Below are 26,151 nucleotides of genomic sequence, written 5' to 3'. Positions count from 1 at the left end.
TTCCAATTTACATATGCATGTGCGTGCTTGCATGCCTATACACTTTCACAACCTTGTTGGTTTTGACCGTTCCATAACAATTCCAGTTTCTCATTTTCTCTTGGGAAAATTAATTGCCCTGCCCTGGTCTTGATTGATTGATTATGGACTGTCAAATCAATGTCAACTCTTCATGGCCACATAGATAGATTTTCTCCAGGTTGCAGTCTTACCGCTGGTCTTACAATATCTACAAAATGGGGGGCTGCTTATCCTCACTAAACAGTGATTTTTTTCCAGTTAGCAAGTAGGTTGGTCAATGTCTTACACAACCCTTTTCTGAGCATGCTTCCTTTGTTTCAGTGCAAGAAGCCAGACCAACATTTCAAACCTTACCTGAAGCAACATCTTCCCAAGCGTTTGCATTATGCAAATAACCGAAGAATCGAAGATATTCATTTGTTGGTGGAAAGAAGATGGCATGTAGCCAAGTAAATACAAATTTTCTTGTCCTTTTGATTTGCTGTAGATCTCTCACTTAACCAAATATGTCATCTGCAAACTCTCTTAACTGATTAGTTCAATGTGATTTTGGGCCTCTGTTAAGAAATCAGCTGTGATATGACACTTCTGCACTCAATCTGTATGGATTATTTTTTTATATTTTGGTAAGACTTTGGCTAAAAAACGTAATAAGAGCAACATGGATTCCTTATTTCATAGTGTATTTTGAGTTAAGCAACTATAACATTCTAACATAATTTAGGTGACCAGACTTCCTACTGTTCATAGCGTCTTTATTTTACAAAAACATTTTTAGGTAGCAGACCATAGACAATAGCCAACTTGGAGGCCAGATTTAGCCTGTAAAGCAGTATTTTCCAGCCATTGAAAGCTCACTAGGTTTAAGTCAAGATGTACTAAAATGTTCTTATTTTTTAAGAAAAAAAATAACACTGCTTTTAGAATTTCTATGAGAGATTTTTCTCTCTCTCTAATGCACCTTATAAATAAAAAGCTCCTATGATATGCATATCGACTGACACTAATCTTCTGACAGAAGTTGATGGTAGCACATAATATATGCCATCAAAATGGGTTGAACTATGTGGAACATGCATCATGACGCAATGGTCATTAATTATAATCACATAATTAATCATGTATTTTCCAGCTGCTGAGATGCAGCTACATAGAGGCAAGGTTTGTACAATGGTATTACTGTGTGTGTGTTGTTATTTTTGTGTCATTGTGGCTTGCTGAAAATGCTGCTCTCTTCAACCACCATTTGGGAAAGCAAACAAAAGTTCCTTGTTTCTTTAGAGATTTGTGGATCAGCTATATTTTCTTCAATCCACTGGAAGTTGAACCTTAATGTTTATAGAAATTAACTGATGGTACATTCAAGAATCTTCGTAATGTTTTTAGGAGGCCTGGAGATGTGTTTAAGAAAATAACCGGGAAGTGCTATTTTCATGGAGATCATGGCTATGACAATAAGATCAACAGTATGCAGGTAGGGGCAGTAAACTAATTGGAGTAGTCAGTAAGCAGTATTGTTGGTATATGTAACTTACAGCAACTTACAAATGTATTTTTTAATTAGAAGGCTCATTTCTTCAGTCTTCTTACTGCATTATAGCGAGAAAACATCTTAAAGATCATTATTGCAGCTTATTTTATTCATCTTTGGATATTCCAGGTGGTTTATACCAAAATGTTTTAGAATGAAACCATAATAAAATATAAATCAGGAAAATATAAAATATAAAACAGGAAAAAAACTCAAAAACAAAAACAAAACGCCAAGAACAAAAGCAAGACCATGAGAGTAATAATGGAATAATGGATGGAAATTGATCAAGGAGAGATTCAACCTAGAAATGAGGATAAATTTTCTGACAGTGAAAACAATCAACCAATGGAACAGAAGTTGCCTTCAGAAGTTATGGGAGCTTCATCACTGGAGGCTTTCAAGAAGAGATTGGATTGCCATTTGTCAGAAATGGTGTAGGGTCTCCTGCTTGGGTGGGGGTTTGGACTAGATGACCTACAAGATCCCTTCCAACTCTGTTAATCTGTAAACTGTAGAAGAAGAGAATTATTTGTAGCTCAGGGTTGAACTGTGGAGTCCTTGGTACTCTCTGAGGTTGGATGGTTTCTTGCAGATGTTTCATTACCAAACTAGTGGAGCTATGTTGCTACCTAGCTTGGTAATGATACAGCTGCAAGAAAATAACAAAGCTCAGAGAGTACCAAGGACCCCACAGCAAGATCACAACTTATATTTCGAAAGAACTCTTAACACAAAATTGCTCTCGTGACAGAAAATTGGGAACAGTGAGCTGATTCAGCAAATCTTGTAAAAAGAGAACCAAAAAGCATGTTTTGAACATTAAAAAAGGGCTAATTCTTGGAGGGTCTTTACTTTGGTCTTGATTTGTTTTATTTCAGCAACAGAAAAGCTCACATAGGAGCTGACAACATTAATATTACTGTTTTTTCTCTGTTAGACCGTCTTTCTAGGCTATGGCCCTTCATTTAAATACAAAACAAAAGTACCTCCATTTGAAAATATTGAACTGTACAACCTTATGTGCGGTAAGTAAATTTAAAATAAACAGTATATTTGATTTCTTTTCTCAATTTTCATTTTGGCTAATATCTTATGATTCATTTACCTTCCTTCTGTAGCAAGCTATCTAAATGGAAGGACCAAACCCTACATTTATTTCCTGCCTATGCAATCCTTGTTTCGTGACCATAATTATGATTGACAACTCTGTTGTTAAGTGAAGCAATCGCTAAGTAAAACCGTGACTGTGCTGATGACCTTATTTCGGCTTTCCTTTGCTTTACAGACCTGCCTGCAAATATTGTAAATGTTTGGTTATCAAGTTACTTTTTCATCACTTTGTAATTTCAAAAAATTGCTAAATAAGGCAATTGCTAAACAATAACAACAGCACTTAGATTTATATACCGCTTCACAGTGCTTTACAACCCTCTCTAAGTGGTTTACAGAGTCAGCCTCTTGCCCCCAACAATCTGGGTCCTCATTTTACCGACCTTGGAAGAATGGAAGGCTGAGCCAATCTTGAGCCTGGTGAGGTTCGAGCTGCCGAACTGCTGCAATCGGCAGTCAACCAATGAAGTAGCCTGCAATTCAAGATTACCTGAAGTTGCTGAGAGCCTTTGAGGGGAATTGAATAACAAATTAAAGGCAGAAAATTATTTCTGCATTAATCTTCAGACGTTAATTTCTCCATGGGAGAAATGGGGCTTCTGCTGTAAGTCCAGTAATTTGAAGTGTTAGCAAAACATACCAAATTGAACATAATGAGCCTTATTTCAACTGTAAACTTGGTTCTTACAAATGGTTTCATATTTTGGATGTTAAGGCGGAGTATATTAAAACTTTTGGAAATGATAGTAAATCTAAACCTCCCTTCAAACTTGCCATTAACCATTAGCCACCTAAACTCACCCCAAACAGCAAGGTGGGCAGTCTAGAAATTTAATAAATAAATCCAGTTTTCTAGTCTAGGAGACTTTTACCATCCTACCACTTCAAAGACCTTTGACTTCTGTATACCAGAAAGACCTATTGGACAAACTCATTTATATAAAATTTAAATTCTCTGCAAGGATTCAGAGTTTAGATATGTTAGGCAACCTTGCCTACCCTCACCTCATACTCTTGTACTGGTGTTTACATATGCATAAAATTCTCCACTCATACAGTATGTATGACAGATGCTACTTTTAATCCTGTTCCAGATCTCCTTGGTTTGAAGCCTGCTCCCAATAATGGGACACATGGAAGCTTAAATCACCTCCTTCGGAGCAGTACCTACAGACCCATCATGCCTGAGGAAGTAGCAAGGCCACTCCATCCAGTAGCTACAACACCTTCATCTGACTACGATCTGGGGTGCAGTTGTGACGATAAGGTAAATTCACGATATTCACTGGAAGCAGGAAGCTCAGAAGGCGATTGATTCTAAACCTGCTAGGAAGAAATGAATTCTATTGATCCTGAGCCGTGTTTCTCACCCTTAGCAACTTTAAGACATGTGGACTTCAACTACCAGAATTGGAGAAAAATATCTATCTTTCCTTGCCGATAGTAAGAATGAAGCATCATTTAAAAACAATGCCAAATTCAAAGTTGGCCTCTGAATGAATGTTTCTTAAGAGCGCATTATCGCTGATTATATGGTCAAACATGAAGATTATCTCTGTGGGGTCTTGGGTTGTTTTCTTGCAGACATTTCATTACCAAACTAGGCAATACCATCAGTGCTAAAAGGGAGTGGGGTTTGCTCTCTTTTTATATACAAGTGGCTTGTCCTGTCAATGTTGGTGGGAATGTCCTTGGCGATTCCTTGATTAGGTTGTTTATGGATAGCTTGTTTGTCTGTGTTAGTAGTTCCTTGATTGGAATATTGTTTACTTCTTGATCGTTGGCTTAGTATTCATCCTGCTGTTAATGTCTGGGTGTTGATCGCTGATGGGAAAGTGTTTTGGTCTTTTTTAATTCTTTTTTTCGGTTTTGATTCCGGGTTGGGATTCTACCAATTCAGACAAGTTCTATAGAACCAGTTGTTATGATTCTGTGCAGTTCGGAGAACCGGCAAATCGTGCCCCTGGCTGGCCCCGCCCCCTTCTGCCCAGTCAGTTCTTATCGCATATGTGCAACATTGCGTGTATGCCCGACATTGCTGACTGCGTTCTTCCCCACCCAGTCACTCCTTAAGGTATTTTGTTCCCCTCACGACGATCAGCTGTTCTTATGAACAGCTGTTCTGGGATTCCCTTTACTTACTTACTGCTTTACCCAGGAGGCTTTCCTGAAGCCCAGGAAGGCAAAAAATGGAGAGGGGCACAGCACTGGTGCCAAAAAAGGGGAGTCACATGGCCACACCCACCTAGCCATGCCCATAGAACCGGTTGTTACAAAATTTGAATCCCACCCCTGTTCTGATTGTCCCTTTTGAAGGGCATGTAGACGCTGATCCCTGCCTACGGGTGCATGTGCTGAATGAATGAACAGAATCTGACTGTGTAAAGCTACAATGAAAATAAATAGATGTTTGTAATCCTGAGGTAAGTGAGGTAACTGGTCAGGTGTCAGTATCCATCATATGATGTCAGCATGCTGTGGATTTCCACCTGCCAGTTCTGGCCTAAGCTATATTACATGTTGTACTTATCTGAATGGGGCATGATGGCTCAGTGGTAAAAGATGCCGAGTGTGCCAGCTGGAAAGCTGACAGCTGGTTTTGAGACCCGAGGGCTGCACAAAAGGGTGAGCTCCCGTTCCTTGGCCCAGCTCCCACCCACCTAGCAGTTCAAAAGCATGCAAATGCGAGTAGATTAATAGGTACCATTTCAGTGGAAAGGTAACAATGTTCCATGCGCTTTTGGCATATAGCAGGGGTGTCAAACTGGTGGCCCATAGGCCAGAGATGTTCCACGCAGGCTATGCCCACCCCAGCTCCACGAAGGGAAAAATGTTGCAAAACATCACATGACAGCAACGTGACGCGGCAAGTTTGACACGCGTGGCATATAGCCATGCTGGTGATATGATCTCAAAAAATGTTTTCACACAATACTGACTCCCTTGGCCAAGAATGGGGATGATAACTGTGCCTTAGAGTCGGACATGACTGGCAGGGAAACCTTTATCTTTACTTACCTAAGTATGTACAGCTGGATTTTTTTTTATTTACTTATTTTATTTCTATAGTTGCCCATCTTAACAAATGACTTTGAATGGAGGATGCTGGTGAACCATTTCCAAATCCATTCAACCCAAACTTCCTTGCAGAGGTTGTGTGAAATAGCATGAACCCCTCCCTGAGCACAGGGACCAAGTGGTCCCGAAACCCCATTTTAATCTATCTGATTAGGCCTCAGCTGGTCGAGCATGCCTTTCAGTTTAAAAAAAAAGTTACCAGTAACTCTTTTAATAGGACCCAATTGTCTTAATGAGAGATAGAAATAAGATAATCTTTTCTTGTGTGTGTTTTTGTTTTAAATAGAATAGGTTGGATGATCTGAGTCGACGTCCTTATAGCAGAGGAACAGAAGGTAAGGATCCAATAGAAAGTCCAGTAAAACACTGATCATTGGCAATCATATTACTGGTGTGGGCCTCTCTCTATAATTATGCATTCTAAATCATAATAAAATCAATCTGATTTTTTTTTTAATTTGTGCATTTCATTGGTGTGTGATGAGGTTTTTAAGAGCTTTGGTAGCTAACTTTTGATGAATGGAAATGCAAAAGCAATGTGATGGTTTCCAACAACGTGTGCAAATGCGTTTAAATCAGTGACTTGCTTTTGCAGGTATATAATCCAATAATAAACTAACTCCTCTTTTCAACCAGCTGTTCTAACTATACTTACCTATGAGCTCTTTTCCATCCTGTCTTCCCATCTCTTGTTGAATTAGCTCAAAATCCACTTGGTGCAAATTCAGTGAGAGATCCACTATGCAGTCTTTATATTAAAGCTGGGCCTAAATTAAGATGTTATAATTTAAGATATTATTCAACAGCGAGAACCTACACAGGAGGAGAAGGATTTTATACCAACGACCCTGAGAATGTATTACCTGAGGATGGATGCGTCCCGCCACCAGGTAATCTTACTTGACTTGGCTTCTTTTTACCTCATACAATATCTTAAATTATCTCTTAGCTTCGTTAATCTAAAGACTGCCTAGTTGATCTTCCTTTTATTTTCCATTTACCAAGGATTCCTGTATCCCATTCTGAAGAAAAGCAGGTTTGGATTGTCCGAGTTCAAAAATGTGGAAATAGAGAACGCTTCCTCCTAGCAAGTTTTGGTGGAATGTGTTTAGCAGTTCTGAGTGTGATAAGTCCCTGAGAACCAGAGCAATACGTGGAGTTACTTCTAAGTAGTTTATTCTTGTTCACCTACAGATTGAATCTTGACAGACTAAAATAACTATCTGCATAACTATAGATAGATTCTGTGAACTGCTAGGGAGCAATCATCTTAGCTCTCTTTCTGCCTATTAGACATTCCAAGGTCCATGTTTTTGGCCTCTGAGAGGCAACCCCTCCTTCCTCAGTCTCCAAACTATGTTCCACCACAATTTCACATGTTTGCAGACTATAAACTGCTTCATAGGTAGCTCAGACATCAATTACTTTCTTCTTCCTGTTTTGCATTTTTACATCGATCAGTTCTATTTTATTTATACACCACTGCTATCCACCTGTATTTATGGCAGTTAACATTAGTTAAAAGTCAAAAAGACTGTGCTTGATGGTATTCCTTGACAAAAGAATTCTTGTAAACTTCAGTGTTTGCATGACAGTTTTTAAACGCTCAGTTCATAAAACTTGCCTCTATATAAATGTTATACTTTTTTCCTCTTATGGTCAGCATCCCTGCTTCTGTCATTTCCTTAATGTTTATAATGTTATGTAGATTTGGACACAAGTTATTTTTTATATTCTGTTATGAAAGTCACTAGTTGTTGACTCTAATTCTTTCTCAGGTTTTACAGACTAATGATTACAGATCTGAACTGCAGAAGCCTAGACAACCACAAGGTGGAACCAAAGAGACTATTTGCATATCTTTGTCACCATCTAGTGGTTATGTGAATTTTGGCTACCTTCAATTCTCCTGCTCTAGTAATGAACCTGTACTTGCTGTTGAGTAACATTAAAAAATCTCAAACTTCATAATTTAAATCTAAATTTTAAAGGCAATTTAGTGAAAGCATGTCATCAGACAGATGGAGACTAAAGACTTCCCCGTGTATTCTTACTTTCTGTATCAGCTCTCCATATTACTGCAGTAAATCTTCTTTGTGGTACAGTGTGGCTGGGTACAGGGAAAGAACACACAGACTGGTTTTTATTGTAGAGTTTTGTAAAATGGCTTTGATAAAATTGTGTGTTGAAGCTTCATTGTTCCTCTCCTATTGCCTTTAATTTACAGAGAAGCATCTCCTTTATGGCCGCCCAGCGGTTCTTTTTCGTACAAAGTACAGCCTCTTGCATCATCATGACTTTGAAAGTGGCTACAGCGAAACATTCCAGATGCCTCTCTGGACATCTTACACTATTTCAAAACAGGTCAGTAAGGTTGCCTGCTTCAGTAGCAGGGGTGGGAGGAGGAGGTGTTGGTAAGCATCCTCAGCTTATCCAGGCTCTGTCCAGCACAGTCATCTTTCAGTGTACAGTATGTAGTTTGCAGCTATATACATTTTCTTTTTTTATTTTCTTTTTGTTTGTTTGTCAAACATGTACAAGATAACGAGTGTAGGTATGAACATAAACATGAACAAAGGGAGTAAATACAGGTAAATGGGGACAGTAAGACGGGGCGGTAGGCACGCTGGCGCACTTATGCACGCTGGTGCGCTAATGCACGCCCCCTTTAAGAACCTCTTAGGAATGGGGTGAGGTCCACAGTAGACAGTTTGAAGTTGAAGCTGTGAGGGGTTGAGGCTGTAACAACGGAGTCAGGTTCCAGGCATTGACCACTCTGTTGCTGAAGTCCTATTTTCTGCAATCGAGTTTGGAGCGGTTTACCTTGAGTTTGTTATCAGTTGTTTGCCCATGTATTATTGAGATTGAGGCTGAAGAAGTCATTGACAGGCAAGATGTTATAGCAGACAGTTTTGTGAACTATGCTTTAGATGGGACTGCAGGCGGCGCAGTTCTAGATTGTCCAGGCCCAAAATTTCAAGCCTGGAAGCATAGGGAATTCATTTGAGGAATGAGGAAAAGAGTTGAGTGAACCAGTAATTGTTAAGATGATATACTGGGACTGGGGAGATCCTGTTCGAAGTCCATCTTGAGTCACAAAAGCTCACGAGGTCGCTTGGAACTAATCACTCTGCTTCACAAGGGAATTGTTTTTGAGAAACATTGAAGGAGGGAGTGCTAGTTATTTTCCCTTTAACCCCTGGAAAGTAAAGGTTATATATATATCTGCACTTGTTCAATTCAATGTGACCAGAATAAAAATTTAAAAATTAAAATAAAATAAAACAGAATAAGGCAGTAGTAGTGCAGGGGTGTCAAACTCAATTTCATTGAGGGCTGCACCATGGTTGTGTTTGACCAGCTATGCAACCAATCCTTGCATTACGTCTGTCACAACATCTTGCAGTCAATCAAGTGATTACCATTTGTGAGCTTCACAACTGGCTTCCAACAAGCAGTTGTAATATAGAATGTGGAAGTAAAATTGCAAGGTGTAGTCACATGATGTCTCTCTTAACAACTGCAGTGAGTCACTTAATGATGTAAGCAGAAAAGGTGTTGTAAGTCTGGTGTGATCATATGATTTTTTTACCCTAGTGACCATGGTGCTTAGTGATGGATTTCCCAATCCCAGTTGAGGCTGTTAAGTGAAGACTGCCATTATATAATACAAGCATACAATATGAACACACACACACACACACACACAATACTTTGTTTCAAATGTCACCTGTCTACCTTCTTCTTTTGATGCAGGCAGAGACATCTGGTGTCCCAGACCAGGTGATCAGTTGTGTAAGACCTGATTTGCGCATTTCTCCAAGCAATAGTCAGAGTTGTACCGCCTACAGAGTGGATAGACAAATGTCTTACGGATTCCTGTTTCCTCCCCGTAAGCTGATGTGGGACACCTGTTAATCTTTATATTCCTGGGTTTGGCATAGAAATCAAGATAAAGAGAAATACCAAATTGGGATTCAAGCAGCAAGCTTGGAGGACAACCCTCTATCTAAATCTACAACCCGAGCTACGGATATTCTCTACAACTTCTAAAAAATCAAGCTGCCTATGAAACATAGAAGTTGGAACACAGAAAGAATGTGTTCCTTTCGGTTTTTGAGACTTAGAGAGGAATTCCGCTAATTCCACGTTTCCTTGGGGCAAGGAGGCAGGAAGTGGCTTCAGCCCGGATGGTTTCTTCACATGCTGAAAACCTCTTATCAAAGATGATAAGGGGTCTGGAGCAGGGGTGGGATTCAAATTTTTTAACAACCGGTTCTGTGGGCATGGCTTAGATGGTGGGCATGGCTTGGTGGTCATGTGACTGGATGGACATGGCTTGGTGGTCATGTTATTGGCTGGGCGTGGCCAACTCTATCACTCACATCGAGGCACGCATCTTCTCGCCTGGCCTCTCATGACTGTGGGGATGCTGCAACAGTCGTAAGTGTGAAAAATGGTCATAAGTCACTTTTTTCAGTGCCATTGTAACTTTGAATGGTCACTCCACACAAGCAAAGTACCAGCAAAGAAGAGGAAAAAAAACTCCAGAGAAGTTCCTGAGACAGGAAGTCTAGTCCTGCCAAGAATGTAATAAGGGTTATTGGAGAAGCAGTTTCTGTAAGCAACACCAGAATGTTTCCTTCCTGCCTTCCTTACAGGATTAGGCCAGTAATTTCTTCTAACAACCGGTTCTCTGAACTGTTTAGAATGTTAAAAACTGGTTCTAGGAAATAGGTGCAAACTGGTAGAATCCCACCCCTGGTCTGGAGGCTAAACCATATGATGAATGATTGAGGGAATTAAGTATGTCTGGTCTGCCAAAGTGAAGGTCTAGAGATGATATGACAGCAATCTTCTAATACTTGAGGAGCTGTCACAGAGAAGAGGGCATCAGCCTATTCTCCAAAGCACCCGTGGGCAGGGCAAGAAGTAATGGGTAGAAGATCATTAAAGGGAGATCCAACCTAAAACTAAGGAGACGTGTCCTGATAGTGAAAATAATTAAGCCAGAAGTTGTGGGTGCTCCCATCACTGGAGGTTTTCAGGAAGAGACTGCTCAGCCATTTCTCCAGAATGATGTAAGGTCTCCTTCTTGAGCAGGGCATTAGACTAGAACAGTGGTCGACAACTGGTGGTCCGTGAGAAAATTTGGGTGGTCCGCAGAAAAATTATTTGCATTTTTTATATTGCACTAAATCAGGGGTCCTCAAACTGTGGCCTCTGGGCTGGATACATACAATGAACGTTTGTGTTGCTGCAGAGTCTCTCCCGCTTCCCCGGGGTCTTTTTGTGCGGGTTGGAGGGGGGCAGAAATTCCAACTTAGGGTCTGTTTCAGCCTCCTGGGGCTTTGGGCGAAATGGTGCTAGCGGCGAAATGCCAGAGGGCCTTGTTCCAGTGAGACTGCATCATGGCCTGGAACTAGCTGGCCATCTCAGCCCGCTGAGCCTCCAGGCACCAGTACCTGGCCTCGCACTGCACTCCCGCGGGTCTTCCCTCTGATTGGAAAGCCTATGCTTGTAGTCCTCGGTGAGGCGCTTCTGCTGAGCCTCCTTCTCGGTCAGACCCAACTTGAACTGGGCCAGCTGTTCTGCAAACTCTTTCTCACAGTGGCTGCTCCAACAAGTGCTTCCTGTTGGGGCCCTAAGGAGCCCAGGCGGGTAGGTTAGGAGTGACTGGGAGGGGAAGGGTTAGTAGAGGCTGGATAGGTGCCCCTCAACATAAATGACATCCAGTTGGCCACACCCACCCAGTCACATGACCACCTAGCCACACGCACCCAGCCGGTCATTACGCAGATCATATTAATGGTCCGTGGGATTTAAAATGATTAATTTAATGGTCCCTGAGATCCAAAAGTTGGTTGACCCCTGGACTAGAAGACTTCCAAGCCCTCTTTCAACCCAACTATTCTATGTTCTTCTAAGAATATGATCTCCACTAGTTCTTGGTTACTATCCAGAACAGAGGTCTCCAAACTTGGCAACTTTAAAACTTGTGGACTTCAACTCCCAGAATTCTCCAGCCAATTGGCTGGAGTTGGCTGGAGAATTCTGGGAGTTGAAGTCCACAAGTCTTAAAGTTGCCAAGTTTGGGGACCCCTGATCTAGAACTAGTCTTTACACATGAACCCTGAAGTTTACCAGTATAATTAATTCTGGCATGCCATAAAAACATCTTATTTTTTTTTAAATTTTCAGAACTCAGTTCCTCGGTAGAAACAAAATATGATGCTTTCCTGATAACAAATGTCATTCCCATGTTTCCTGCTTTCAAAAGTAAGTACACAGTTTTGGAATCTTTGAGGTAGAAGGGTGTACAAATGTTGGCAAATAAATAAAAAAAATAGTTTTAAATTTTGCTTTGGAGAAGCCAAGTGCTTGCTTTACACCTCGATGAGAGTTGAATTAGATTATTTCCAAGCAACAATGGAATCACAGAATGGGGTAGCCAGCCAAATTGCTATTTCTATTAGAATATTTTAAACGGCTGGATGAGGAGGGTTTTTAAGCTTGGTCAGAAACATATAACATTCTAGAAGCTTTGGTTTCAAGCTCTTTAGGTGTTTAAAAATCATAATCAGCATTTTGAATTGCAAATGCACAAAGGGTAGCTGAAATAATAGTGCCATTTGATGTGCCAGTCTTTTAAATTAGTTAAAATCTAGACATTCTCCTTGAAACCATATAGGGCAGGGGTGTCAAACTCAAGGCCCACGAGCTGGATCTGGCCCACAGGGTGCTTAGATGTGGCTCGTGGGCTGCCCTGGAAACAGTGAAGGACCGGCCCGTGGTGCTTCTGCCAGCAAAAATGGAGCTTGCGCAGGCTGTGCCTGACCCTCCCGAGTGCCATTTTTGCTGGCAGAGGGGCTGCAAAAGGCTGTCCCAGCCAAAAACAGAGTTCATGAAGGCTGCACACAGCCCTCCCAAGCTCCATTTTCACTGGCAGAGGGTTGCAGGAGGCCATTACAGCCAGAGGTGAGATTCAAATTTTTTAACAACTGGTTCTGTGGGCGTGGCTTAGTTGGTGGGCGTGGCTTGGTGGTCATGTGACTGGGTGGGCATGGCTTGGTGGTCATGTTATTGGCTGGGCGTGCCCAACTCAATATTACTCACATTGAGGCACGCATCTCCTCGCCTGGCCTCTCATGACTGTGGAGATGCTGCAACAGTCGTAAGTGTGAAAAATGGTCATAAGTCACCTTTTTCAGTGCCATTGTAACTTTGAATGGTCACTCCACACAAGCAAAGTACCAGCAAAGGAGGGGGAAAAAACTCCAGAGAAGTTCCAGAGACAGGAAGTCTAGTCCTGCCAAGAATGTAATATGGGTTAACGGAGAGGCAATTTCTGTAAGCAACACCAGAATGTTTCCTTCCTGCCTTCCTTACAGGATTAGGCCAGTAATTTCTTCTAACATCCGGTTCTCCGAACTGCTTAGAATGTTAACAACCGGTTCTAGCGAATAGGTACGAACTGGTAGAATCCCATCCCTAATTGCAGCCAAAAATGAAGCCCAGGAGCCCGTTTTCGTTGGCAGAGCACTCGGGCCACAGGTGCTGCTGATACAACTGATGTCAAGCTAGCCACACCCACCCCAGCCACGCCCACCCCAGCCACGCCCACCCCAGCGTCCCGAGGTCAAACACAACCCTGATGCATCCCTCAATGAAATTGAGTTTGACAGCCCTGATATACAGCTTCTGAAGAACAGCGCCATGTAGAGCAGCTTCCAGTAATCTAAACCAAGAGATGAGAGGTAGTTTGGTGTAGTGGTTAAGGTATCCGGCTGGAAACTGGAGATCTTGAATTCTAGTCCCATCTTAGGCCCAAAGCCAGCTGGGTGACCTTGGGCCAGTCACTTCCTCTCAGCCCTAGGAAGGAGGCAGTGGCAAACTTCTTCCAAAGAAATTTGTCAAGAAAACTGCAGGGATTTGTCCAGGCAGTTCTCTGAAAATTAGCTGCTTGGTCCTGCTTGTTAAGGCACAGGTTAGAAAGCAGGATTTGTCCAGGAGTTCAAGTCCCACCTTAGCCCTAAAAGCCACCTGGCTGACTTTGGACCAGTCACTCAAGAGGTGGTATTCAGCAGGTTCTGAACAGTTCTGGAGAACCAATAGTGGAAATTTTGAGTAGTTCGGGGAACTGGCAAATAGCACCTCTGACTGGAGAGTTTACAGTATCCTTCCCCTGCCATGCCCAGCAAGCCACGCCCACAGAACTGGTAGTAAAAAAAATTTGAATCCCACCATTGAGTCACTCTCTCTCTCTCAGCTCAATCCACCTTACAGGGTTGTTGTTGGGAGGAAAATAGGAGGAGGGAGGAGTATTGTGTGTGTTAGCTACCTTGAGTTATTTGTAAAAATAATAAAGGCAAAATATAATAAATAAATACATAGGAGACACTGGAGGAAAAAAATAAACAAGAGAATAAAAAGGGCCCAGAGTCACTTTGGAAGATTAAGGAGATCCAGAAATGATCACAGCTGGATGTCTGTTGCTTGTAGCCAGTCTTCAGGAACAAATTGAATGCCTTTAATTATACTTGCCCTAAATCTGTTGCTCCCCTGTGGAAGGAGGTTTTGAAGTATCTATAGCAGGACTATTAGATTCTGTGCAGCTTTGTTCCCCAAGCCATCTGCCTTGTAAACTCACAGGTTTCTTTTCTGTACGTATACATTTGAACTAGACTGTAATGTTTCTCTATGTCATATGTGCGTGTGTGTGTATGTGGGTATATGCATAACGGTTATCTTTGAGAGCTGACTGCAACGAGATTTCATTTTAATGTATACGGATTACAGTACATTTAAAGTGACAATAAACTCTTCTATTTTTCTCTTCTCTTCTCTTCTCTTCTCTTCTCTTCTCTTCTCTTCTCTTCTCTTCTCTTCTCTTCTCTTCTCCTCTCCTCTCCTCTCCTCTCCTCTCCTCTCCTCTCCTCTCTTCTCTTTCTCTTCTTATTCTCTTCTTATTCTCTTCATTGTGAAGTTCCTTAAAATATAGGGAGGATGAAAGACATCATCTACTTAACTTAAATTACTGAAAGTACAATCACAAAGAGACGCCAGTGGCATCATTGTGGGTATAGGTAATGCCATAAGTGCAATAGTGGTGGAGCTCATCTTTTTTGTATGAGAAAAACAATGTGATATTTGTCCAGTCTGCACAGCAGTGCCAGCCACTGAAGGGCTCTTAGTTCTTTTGTTCGCGCTCCTCTGTTTCTTGGGAGTAAATCCCTGTCTTTCATATTAGGCCTAATTTAGAATACATAGCTCATATTCTGTGGTACTGATAGTCAGTTAAAATATTCATTTTTCCATCTTACAATCCTACTAACATTCAGTTTAGGTAACCTTGCTCTCTTCCCATCTTTGTCTCTTTCCCTTTCTCCTTTCCTGTCCCTTCTTAGATGCTCAAGTGCAAAAGGGAAAACATTTCTCCTTTTGTTTTGCTTTTCGTTTGTTTTGCTAGCCCTCTGCCAGCGAAAACGGAGCCCATTTTCGGCCTGGATGGCTTCCTGAAGCTCTCTGTCAGCCCTGTTTTCAGCCTGGATGGCTTCCTGCAGCCCTCTGCCAGCAAAAATGGAACCTGGGAGCCCCCCTGGGCTCTGTTTTACTGGCAGAGGGCTGCAGAAGGCCATCCAGGCCAAAAACGGAGCTGGCAGTTCCATTTTTGCTGGCAAAGGCACCATGGGCCAGTCCTTCACCATTTCCATGGCTGCCCCGCGGACCAGAATTGAGCACCCTGTGGGCTGGATCCAGCCCGCGGGCTTTGAGTTTGACACCCCTGGCTTAGGACGTGGGTGCCCAAAGGATTAAATAAATGGCCCAATTCTTGCAAGATTTTGACCATTTTACTTTTACACGGCTCCTTTGGCGTTCTGTGGATGTGCCCTGGTTATTGCGCTCCTAGGAATTGAACTGATGTTTTTACAACAGCTTGTGCTCACATACCGAGACAACATTTGTACTAACTGAGCATGCTTTGCAAATTTTCATATTTCCCTAAATCTACAGTTTATAGATAGTCTTTGGACTTATAGCTAGTTGTTTAGCGGCTAATCAGAGTTACAACAGATTCCGCCCCCCCACGCAAAAAAAAAAAGATATCATGACCCAGTTCCAGAATTCTGACAGCCATCAATACCCCCTGTGATCACATGACTTTATTTTGGACACTAAGCAACTGGCCCTGCCTTTATAACCATTTGCAACATCCTGCAGTCACATAATCATGATTTATGAAGGTTTTACCCTAAAAAACCCCGTATTCTGTTTTTTGGCAAAAAACAATGCCCCATAGCAAATAATGGATACACTTAATGACTGCTGCAAAAAAGGTCATAAAACTGGGTCAGTTATGTGATGACCTGGTTTATGACTGTTACAGCTATAATGGGCACTCTCCATTATCATCGTAAGTCAAGGACTGCCCATAAAGTCCCGTGATGACTTGCTTTACAAATAAATCAATTTACAGTAAAAATTCTGGTCCCAAACTGCACTCATAAATCAAGGATTATCTGTAAAAGATTTTGTCCTTCATTCTATCCCAAAGGTGCTTTTCAAAAGGCAGCTGGACTTCCTTGGTTTTTTCCCTTGAAAACATTCACTTGTCATCTAAGAAGCTTCTTCTCAAGAAGAATTGAAGAAGCTTCTTGGATGAGAAGGGAACGTTTTCGAGGAAAAAAACCAAGAAAGTCCAGCTGCCTTTTTGAAAAGCATGTTTGGGACAATGATAACCTTGAGAATCTCCATAGACATTTCAGTCCTTCATTCTACCTTTAACAGAAGCTGGAGTCCTCATTTTAATTCTAGCTACTCGATGGACTTTAGCTTCTACCCATCCTGTAAGCGCAGACACGAATGTCATGCTGTGGATCCCATTGATTAAAACAGGGTCATCTGATAGGACTTGGGAGGTGGACATTCCTTTGTTTGAGTGCCTGTCCTCTGGGAAAGCATCCCTCCCCCTTGCAGAGATCCCTATGGTCCCTACCCTGGGCTCATTGAAATGGTCTTGGAGGCATGGTGGTCTTGCTAGGTAGGTGGCTGGCCTTTTATGGACTATGTATATTAGGATGAATGTTTTATTGCCCTTCCAGATGTTCTTTTTGGTTTTTCTTCCACAGTGTTTTCATTGTTGTAAGCTGCCTGGCATTGTTATGGAGTTATGGTGTTGGGGGCATTGGAGGGTTTATAAATCTAATAAAATTAAATTGTGGTCTTATTACTAGTATTACTGCAGAACCTCTCTGAGTATCAGTGTAAGGATTTTACACAGAGAATAATGTTTTTTTGTTGTGATGTAATGCTTTCCCTGATGGTTTTTAGGATAATCTTGCCTGCTTTTTTTTTTAAATATTTACAGAGGTCTGGAATTATTTCCAGAGAATTTTGGTGAAGAGATACGCCATTGAACGGAACGGAGTCAATGTGATTAACGGACCAATCTTTGACTATGACTTTGATGGTTTGCATGACACCCCAGACAAAATCAAACTGTAAGGAACCACTAGTATTTAAACAAGTGTACATAAAATAAAAATGAACAATCACTAAAGAGAAAGGAAAATAAATATATAAACAACAAATACAGAAGGACAAGAAGCGATGGATGGAAACTAATCAAGGAGAGAAGCAGCCTAGAACTAAGGAGAATTTGAAATGTCTTTGAATATTAATTGAATTGAATTGAATTCTTTATTGTCATTGTATGTATATACACAGTATATATACAATGAAATTCACATAACACCCAGACTCAACATGCACACATGCATGACAATCCCCAAACACGTCCCCACCCACCAAAATTCCCCACCTCCTAAAAACACACAAGCATCCACACAACAGACCAAGTAATACTATCCAACAGCTCGCTGATGGTGGTCCTTAAGTTAATTGTTAATTGCAATTATAGCTCTGGGATAAAAACTATTCAGAAAACGTGTGGTCCGAGTTTTAATTGTTCTCTATCTTCTGCCAGAAGGCAACAGTTCACAAAGATTGTGAGCAGGATGGGAAGAGTCTCTGAGAATGTTGTGCAACTTCCTTAAACAGCGAGATGCGAAGATGTTATCCAGGGCTGGTAGCTGTAGCCCCATGATATTCTGGGCAGTTTTAATGATTCTCTCTGGAGCTTTTTTGTCCGCTACAGAGCTGCTCCCGTACCATACAAGAATGTTGTATGTCAGGACACTCTCAGTGATTCTGTGGTAGTAGGACAGAAGTAGATGCTGAGATAGATTTATCTTCCTGATCATTCTCAGGAAGTACAGCCTCTTCTGTGCCTTCTTCACAAGCATATTAGCATAAAAGGTCTTCCGAGATATAAGTGCCCAGAAATTTAAAACTACCAACCCTCTCCACCTCTTCACCATTTATGTACAATGGTAAATGTACATCTCTCTTCCTCCTGAAGTCAATTATAAGTTCTTTAGGTTTTTTGGGGGTGTTAAGTGTTAAATTATTTTCTTTACACCACAGTGTCAGCCCTTGTACTTCCTTTCTATAAGCAGACTCATCATTCGTATTAATTTATTAGTAGCTCAGGTTGGTAGTTATATTGTTGGTTTGAGTTCCGAGCATGGCGATTTGGTTGCAAATCCAAAGTGCACTGATGATGTCTCCTTGACTGGGAACGAAACATTTGCAAACAAATTGCCAAGCTCGGAGCTCAAACCAACAACATGAGGAGAATTTTCTTGTCAGTTAGAACAATTAATCAGTGGAAGGGCTTGCCTTCAGAAATTGTGGCTTGAGCCAACACTGGAAGTTGTCAAGAAGATATTGGACAAATTCCTGCCTGAGCAAGCAGTTGGACTAAAAGATGTCCAAAGTCCCTTCCAACTCTTGTTACTCTGTTAGAAAGAGAGAAATAAAGAACCTGTAATTAGAACTAAATCTCAAGTTCACCTGATTATTTATTTATTTATTAAGAAAATTTATATAGCCATCCAACTCACACTTGGGTGATTTTGGATGACTTACAATTGTTTTTTTAAAAATCCACTATATAGCAATTATTAAAAAAATCCAGCCTCACTTCCCATGGAAGCAACCATGCAGTCAAATCAGACGTTTTGTAAATTTAGAGAGGAAAACAAAATTTTCAAAGTTCAGCCAGCCTGTTCAAGATTTAAGAAAGGAAGAACTAATGTGACATTTTCTGATTAAGAGAACATATACTTTTCTCAAAATTGGCTAAATCAGGCATGTCTGAAATCCAGTGTTTTATATCTGGAATTACTGGCATTGGAAACAAATTTTAACACAACCCAGATCACTCATCTATCTGGCCCGACATTGTCAGTACTAACTGGCAACTCCTTTCCATGCGTTGTAATCCATGCTACAGAAGGTTTGGCTTGGAGATTGCAATTTTTTTGTATCTGTTCCTAAACCCTGTGATTTATCCAGCAACGTTATTTGGCTAAATTCACTTAAATCCTCAAACCAAGCTTTTTGTTAAGATAGATAAATGAATCCAAAATCACTCTGCTTGATTTACCTGCAGCTATAGAAAGAATATTTAAGTATTTTCTTACAATAGATGGCTGTTAATGTTTTACTTTTTTCTCCTTGTAAAAAATATTTTTTTAAAAAAAATCTTGATAGAAATTGAAGAGTATTGATGGGGCTATCTTGTCCCTTTCGTTATGATCTGCTAGATAAGGATTTCTTTTGTCCAAAGACAGTTGAAATAATTGGTTTCAGGGGTGTCCAAATTTGACAGTTTTAAAACTTGTGGACTTTAACTCCCAGAATTCCCTAGGCAGCAATGCATTGCTATCTGGAGAATTCTGAGAGACAAAGTCCACAAGTCTTAAAGTTGCCAAGTTTGAACACCCCTGAATGATTTAAAACTAATAAATCAGTGGTAGATTCATTTTCTCAGAACCTGTGCTGCCTTATCTCTCTTAAGACACATTTGTAAAAAGATGAAAAAAAAATCGTATCTTCTAGGTATGTGGAAGGAAGTTCGATCCCGGTTCCAACTCATTACTACAGCATCATCACAAGTTGTTTAGACTTCACTCAGCCTGCTGACAAGTGTGATGGACCTCTTTCAGTTTTGGCGTATATTTTCCCGCATCGGCCCGACAATGATGAAAGCTGCAATGTAAGTTCCAGCTTAGTCCTCTTGACTTGTGCTTGGCACCAAAGTGCCAGCATCTGATCCAATGTCTTCAGAAAGTTTTTTGAACCATGTTAAGCAGTTGCAGATTTAAAACCAGTCCCAAAGATGTATGGAACAGACCAAGGAGGCAGGATGTCAAAATGGTGGCTACATAAGAGAACCTATTCAAAAAGGATTGGTTGAGGTTCTCCTGATTTTTTTTTGACAGCCTACTGAAGGCCAAATCTGGTCTTAGGTTCTGCCTTAGTAAACACTCTCCAAGTACGGGAAGTTCAGAAGAACCCTATCTAACAAAATGAAATTCAGCGGTGGGAAAAATAAGGTTGTACAGTAAAGCAAGAAAAACCAAATGTACAGAATAGGTGGTACCTGGCTTAATAGTAGTAACAGTGAGAGGGATCCTGGGAGTCCTAGTGGACAAATATGAGCCAGCAGTGTGCTGCAGCTACCAATATAGCCAATGCAATCCTAGGCTGCATAAACAGAGGGATGGAATCAAGATCACGGGAAGTGTTAATACCACTTCATAATGCCTGGGTAAGGCCACACTTGGAAAACTGCATCCAGTTTTGGTTGCCACAATGTAAAAAAGATGTTGGGACTCTAGAAGGAGTACAGAGAAGAGCAACAAAAATGATTAAGGGACTGGAAGCTTAAACATACAAAGAACAGTTGCATAACAATGGAGTGGTCTCAATCAGTGGTGGTATTCTACTGGTTCAGCCTGGTTCTGGCATACCGGTAGCGCTGACGATCAGCTAGCAGAGAACCAGTTCGCTCCAAGTCTCTACAATGCTCTGCAGTTGGGCCCACCCCTGCTTTTAGGTCCATTTTAATCTCTCAGCTGTTTGGCGCAGCAGAGCGCTGTTTGGCGCAGCAAGTAACTTAGTTTTTACTGTTTTAACGCATGTGCGATCGCGCGAGTCACGTGATCCCACCTCTGCAGCCACGCCCACCAAGCCACGCCCACAGAACCAGTGGTGGGAATTTTTGAATCCCACCACTGGTCTCAGTTGTAGTTGTAAATCAAGAACTACCTGTAGTGTATGAATTAGTAAACCAGTGACTATTGTTAAGTATGAAATATAATGTAGATTTTTTTTTCTTTATTAGTTTGTATTTTTAAACTGTTTGGGGTTGTCTCTTTTTAATTTTTTCAAACTTTTTAAAAGTTTAAACATGTTGTTATTCATTGTGTCCGTTAAGAATATACTCTGTGTGTGTGTGTGTGTGTGTGTGTGTGTGTGTGTATTTTCAGGTATTTTCCCACATCATTATAGTTGTGCTTTTAAAGTTGTAGCAACGTTTTGGCAGAATCCCATCTGCCATCATCAGGCTTCTGTATTGTGTTCATCTGTAAGTGAGACTCTGTGAGACTCACAGACGAACACAATACAGAAGCCTGATGATGGCAGATGGGATTCTGCCAAAACGTTGCTACAACTTTAACAGCACAGCTATAATGACGTGGGAAAATACCCGAACAAAGCTGAATACCATACATGTAAGTACCCGCAAAAACTTAAGAAATATATATATATATATATATATTAAAAGGTTCTTTTTTTTCCTTCCAGAATTCTTCTGAAGATGAATCCCGGTGGGTTGAAGAGCTCTTGAAAATGCACACCGCGAGAGTACGGGATATTGAACAACTTACCGGCTTAGACTTTTATCGGAAGACAAGTCGAAGCTACCCAGAGATCCTTTCTTTAAAAACATACCTGCATACATTTGAAAGTGAAATTTAACTTTCTCTTAAAATTCAGCCCACCCATCCTCTCATGAAGTGCTGTATATTTTTATATTATATTTATTAATTTGAAACAGGACATTAAAATTATTAGTGTATTTTTAATCTTGCAACAAATCTTTAAAAATATTAAATCGGTGTCTGTTGTGTTTTGAATCTTTAATGTAAAACATATGTTTTTGGTCTTTTTTTTTTTTTAAAAATGCTGCTGACGTGTGCAGCTTCTTAAAAAGAGTCTCTTGGTTCAAAGCTTCTTAAAATGGTACAGAAGAATCACTTACTTCGATTGAGGAAATGTAACTTTTACTGCATTCCCTTTTGCCGTGCTCTTTTTTTTTTTTTAGTCCTGTATTGTGTATTATACATGTAAAATGACAATGATTGTTAACTATGTGATAGACATATTTAAGCTTCATAGAGAATAGAAACTTAAATATAATAAAACCACACATTTAGGGTTTTTTTATTTGGTGTTCCTTTCGCAATGGCATACTGCTTTTCCTCCCTTGTTTTCAGGTTGATCCTTTCGTACACAAGCATGGTATAATTTATTGAATGAGCCTCAAATTATACTGATTTTTAAACCCAAGAGGCTGAATATAGGTAGTCACCAACTTACAACCGTAATTGAACCATGACAGTTGTAAGTCATGGTGGTTGTTGAGGAGTCACCACATGACCATACTCAATTTTATGACTTCTTTTTCCGGTGGTCATTAAAAGAACCCATTATACCCAATAGTGTGGGGTTTTTTTTGGGGGGGGGGGGCCTGGAACTGGGAAGGAAATACCAGTTGCTAGCAAGAAATGGCAAAAATTGCCATCACGTGACCACAGGGCCCTGCAAGCAGCCATGAATGCAGACAGATTGCCAAGTGCACCAAAAAATGTAATCCTGTGAAGGGAGGCAGCCAGCGTAACTTCAAAACCATGTTCTAAGTAGCTCTGGAGAGGTCCATTTCAACTGTGAAAGATTGCAAGTTGAATACTACTTGTAATATATGAAGAAGTGCTCTATTTTGACAGCTTCTGACCTCTACCCAGGGGTGGGATGCTACCGGTTCGGCCCAGTTCTATAGAACCGGTAGTTCGGAAGAACAGCTGACACCAAACTGATTCGCCCACCTGCCCGGGCTCTTGGCTGTCCTTTATTTCTTGCTTTTTCAACCTCAGCTGCTTTGTGTGGCATAGCTGAGGTTGAAAAAGCAGGAAAGAAGAGAATTTTCAAACGCTGCGCACCCGCCCCTCCCCGCCCGGTCCACTCACTCCTTACCTGGCAAACTTGCCTGCTAAGTTGCTATTTTTCCTTTTTTTTTTCTTCCCGACCATCAGCTGTTCTGCTGTGCTGGGAGATTTAGATTAGCTAGAAAGCAGGACATTGTTGGATTTCTTGCTTTCTAGCTAATCTAAAAGCAGAAGCTGAACCTTCCTTAGGACTGAAGCTTCTATATTTCAGGGTAGACAAAGGTAGTAGATTGCAGAATCATAGAACTCTAAGTGATTCTGTGATTCTGTGAGCAACTCAATCTGCCTTCCTGCTTTGCCTGATTTTGGGTAAAAGTTGCTCTCTTTTTTAAATAAAAAATTCAATATTTACATAAATATTTACAATATTTACATACAAGCCACGCCCAGGCAGTCACGTGACCACCAACCCACACCCAGTCAGCAAGCCATGCCCATCTAGTCACATGACCACCAAGCCACACCCACAAATTAGGACACACCCACAGAACCGGTTGTTCAGACGTTTGAATCCCACCCCTGCCTCCACCCACCCCATTTGTGTCGTGAGCACCATTTCTTTAAGGTGATTCCGGACTGAAAGATGATACCACTGTTGTCCGGGAAATGCCTGTGAGGGCTCCTTCATTTCTGATTTTGCTCAGTGAAATGCATGGAGCCTAAGGATGAAGGCCTCAATCTTTTGGAATGCTGCTGTCACTCAGAAAATCATTTTTTTTTTCTCTAACCAGGCAGTTTGACCTGGTAGGATTTGGCCTGTTTTGCATCATTCTGCCAGTTGTGGTTCTTGGCACCCCCCCCCCGACTTTTAAATAAACCCCGTGTTTCCAGATGTTTGCTCACTCCTGTTTTGTCACACTGCATGGACTAAGCCTCGAATGGGCATGGTGACTTAGAGCAATTCAAGAATGCTCCCTCATGTGCAATGCTCTAGCTGGAGCTTTTTATTAAAAAGTCTTAACATTTTCAAAGAACTCTGGTGACCTGAAGTTGTATGAACATTTATTTCATAAAGCAAGAGTTTCAAGAAAGATCTTAGACTGATGAGTTCCTAAGAGGGGAACTGCAAGAGTCTAACCCTTCTTAAGGGTCCTGCAGTGATGGCTTTCTGGACAAAAAAGCAGAGTCCTGAAAACTTTCCTGCTGAAGGCTCAGACTGATTTTAGAATAGAATAGAATAGAATAGAATAGAATAGAATAGAATAGAATAGAATAGAATAGAATAGAACAATAGAGTTGGAAGGGACCTTGGAGGTCTTCTAGTCCAACCCCCTGCTTAGGCAGGAAACCCTACCCCACTTCAGACAAATGGTTATCCAACATCTTTTAAAAAAACTTCCATGGTTGGCACATTTTTAAAAAACATATTTTAATAAGATACATCTAAGCAAAAGATCTGTGGTGAATCTTTGCCTTAGATTGCTCCTTAAACTTCTCTTTTGTGTGAGAAATGTGTGATCTTCTGATTCCCATCTTAGTTCCAGATCAGTGGTGGGATTCAATTTTTTTTACTACCGGTTCTGTGGGCGTGGCTTGGTGGGCGTGGCAGGGGAAAGATACTGTAAAATCTCCAGTCAGAGGTGGTATTTGCTGGTTCTCCGAACTATTCAAAATTTCTGCTACCGGTTCTCCAGAACTGGTCAGAACCTGCTGAATACCACCTCTGTTCCAGGTGATGATTAATGGCAAATTCACTCCGTCTTTCTTAGTCTTTATTCCCCAACAGACATGCAAATCTTTGACCCCACTTGGTCCATGTTTTGGGATACCATTAAATGCCCTTCAGTTTGTTTTGGCTGAAATCTATTTTTATTGCAAAATTAAGTTGTTTTTGGTGGATCCTTTCCTAAACTGATGTACCTTGACTGCCCAAGTTTGCAACTGGCGAGAATGATTAATTTTGTAGGATGTCCGTGTTCCAATTGCTGTTCATTATGGGTGACTTCAAACATCATATTTAACACATGACAGTTCGTGAATTGTCTTCACGCAACATGCAGGGGCCTTTTTGTGAAGTAGATTGTTGTGAAAATTCAATCCTTTTACTTGGTCAATTAGTTGGGGGGGGGGGGGTCAGTGTATTATGCAGAGCCAGAAAATGGGTTAATTCACTAAGAAAATTAAGGGCACTGCGTAAATATATTCTCTTGAGTTAGTGCCAGACTTAGTATATAAAAAAATATATTAATTCAATATTTAATGTATTAAAAAAGATTCAACATCCAGCAGAAATACAAATTCTAATCTAGCTGTGTGTATATTAATACAGAATTTTCCATAAATATGTTAGCTGCTTAAACAATCCCATGCCAGTTCTAAAAACCCTGTTAAGTTTTTTTTTTAAAGGAAAAGTTTTAATTAGCATTTCCATTGTTAGACTAAGTAGTGTTGACTAATGAATAAATAATAAAATGGTTTATGTTTGCTTTATCTTTAAGAACTAAAGAGGCATTGTGCCTGTTTTTTCCCGTTTTCTTCATAACAGCCAGTTAAGTTGGATTGTCAGAGGGTACTAATCTAGAGTTACCTAGTATATAACTATGGCTGAGAGTGGATTTAAATCAAGATTAGTTTGGCCCTTTCTACTTACCCAGTCCTGCTAATTTACACTGGCCCTTTCCACTTACCCAAATGTTGTGACTCAGAGGTTTGAACCTGCTCTGTCAGAAGACATAGGCTCGAGTGATGAGGAAGATCTGGCATTAAGGTTTGAGCCTGCCTTGTTGAATGACATAAATGGGAGTCAGGAGGAAGAGGAGGACTTGGCATTGGGGTTTGAACCTGCTTTGCTGGAAGTTTCGGAATCCTCATCCTCTCCAGGACCTTCCTCATTAGTTATGCCTCAGGTGTTGGCAGATAAGCAGGAGAACGTGCCGGAGTCCTTGGATGAAGATCAAACCGAAGAATGTTGGTTTGATGCCAGGAACAGACGTAAGCAGAAACGTCAAGCACAAACTGGAAGGAGACGTCGAATCAGGGACTGAGGAAAGAGACTGACACGCCCCTCAGGGAATATAAGGAGGCGTGTTAGCTTTGAATCCCCGTTAGGATTAAACTTGTTAATTTGTGTCTGCAGTTTGGACAAAGTATTTCTGTTTGCCGTTCGTCTCTGATTTATAGTTCTGCTCGTTATCAGAATTTGCAGACAGCTTCTGGGAAAACTGCCAACGACGAATTCAGCCAAAGGAAAGTTAACTCTGTTGTTCCTGATATTGTCTGTTTGTGTTTTTTCCTTTGGACTTTTGGACTCTCACCTCGTGGCCACAGGTG

General features: G+C 40.9%; 1 protein-coding gene across 12 annotated transcripts in view; it reads left to right on the top strand.

Moving 5' to 3' along the window:
• The window catches only part of ENPP2 (ectonucleotide pyrophosphatase/phosphodiesterase 2), a 101,914-nt gene extending 79,818 nt beyond the window's left edge, over positions 1–22,096 (top strand). For 7 of the 12 annotated variants that reach the window (XM_087962143.1, XM_087962140.1, XM_087962136.1 and 4 more), the window contains 12 exons: positions 343–470; positions 1,408–1,495; positions 2,493–2,580; positions 3,760–3,932; positions 6,030–6,078; positions 6,550–6,633; positions 7,971–8,107; positions 9,500–9,635; positions 11,945–12,022; positions 17,112–17,244; positions 19,709–19,865; positions 21,461–22,096. In XM_087962143.1, the coding sequence (XP_087818269.1) occupies positions 343–470; positions 1,408–1,495; positions 2,493–2,580; positions 3,760–3,932; positions 6,030–6,078; positions 6,550–6,633; positions 7,971–8,107; positions 9,500–9,635; positions 11,945–12,022; positions 17,112–17,244; positions 19,709–19,865; positions 21,461–21,634 (1,425 nt within the window). In that variant the 3' untranslated portion in view covers positions 21,635–22,096. The remainder of the gene's footprint in view (positions 1–342; positions 471–1,407; positions 1,496–2,492; positions 2,581–3,759; positions 3,933–6,029; positions 6,079–6,549; positions 6,634–7,970; positions 8,108–9,499; positions 9,636–11,944; positions 12,023–17,111; positions 17,245–19,708; positions 19,866–21,460) is intronic. The other 5 variants (XM_087962142.1, XM_087962138.1, XM_087962141.1 and 2 more) reach the window with 1 other exon arrangement.
• Positions 22,097–26,151: the final 4,055 nt, after the last annotated feature.

This window comes from Notechis scutatus, chromosome 3, assembly GCF_049901735.1.
Source record: "Notechis scutatus isolate UNSWTSFEM ecotype Mainland chromosome 3, rNotScu1.2, whole genome shotgun sequence".
Classification (NCBI taxonomy): Eukaryota; Metazoa; Chordata; class Lepidosauria; order Squamata; family Elapidae; genus Notechis; species Notechis scutatus.
The sequence above is the reverse complement of the archived record's forward strand: the minus strand, read 5'-3'. Positions and strand labels throughout refer to the sequence as shown.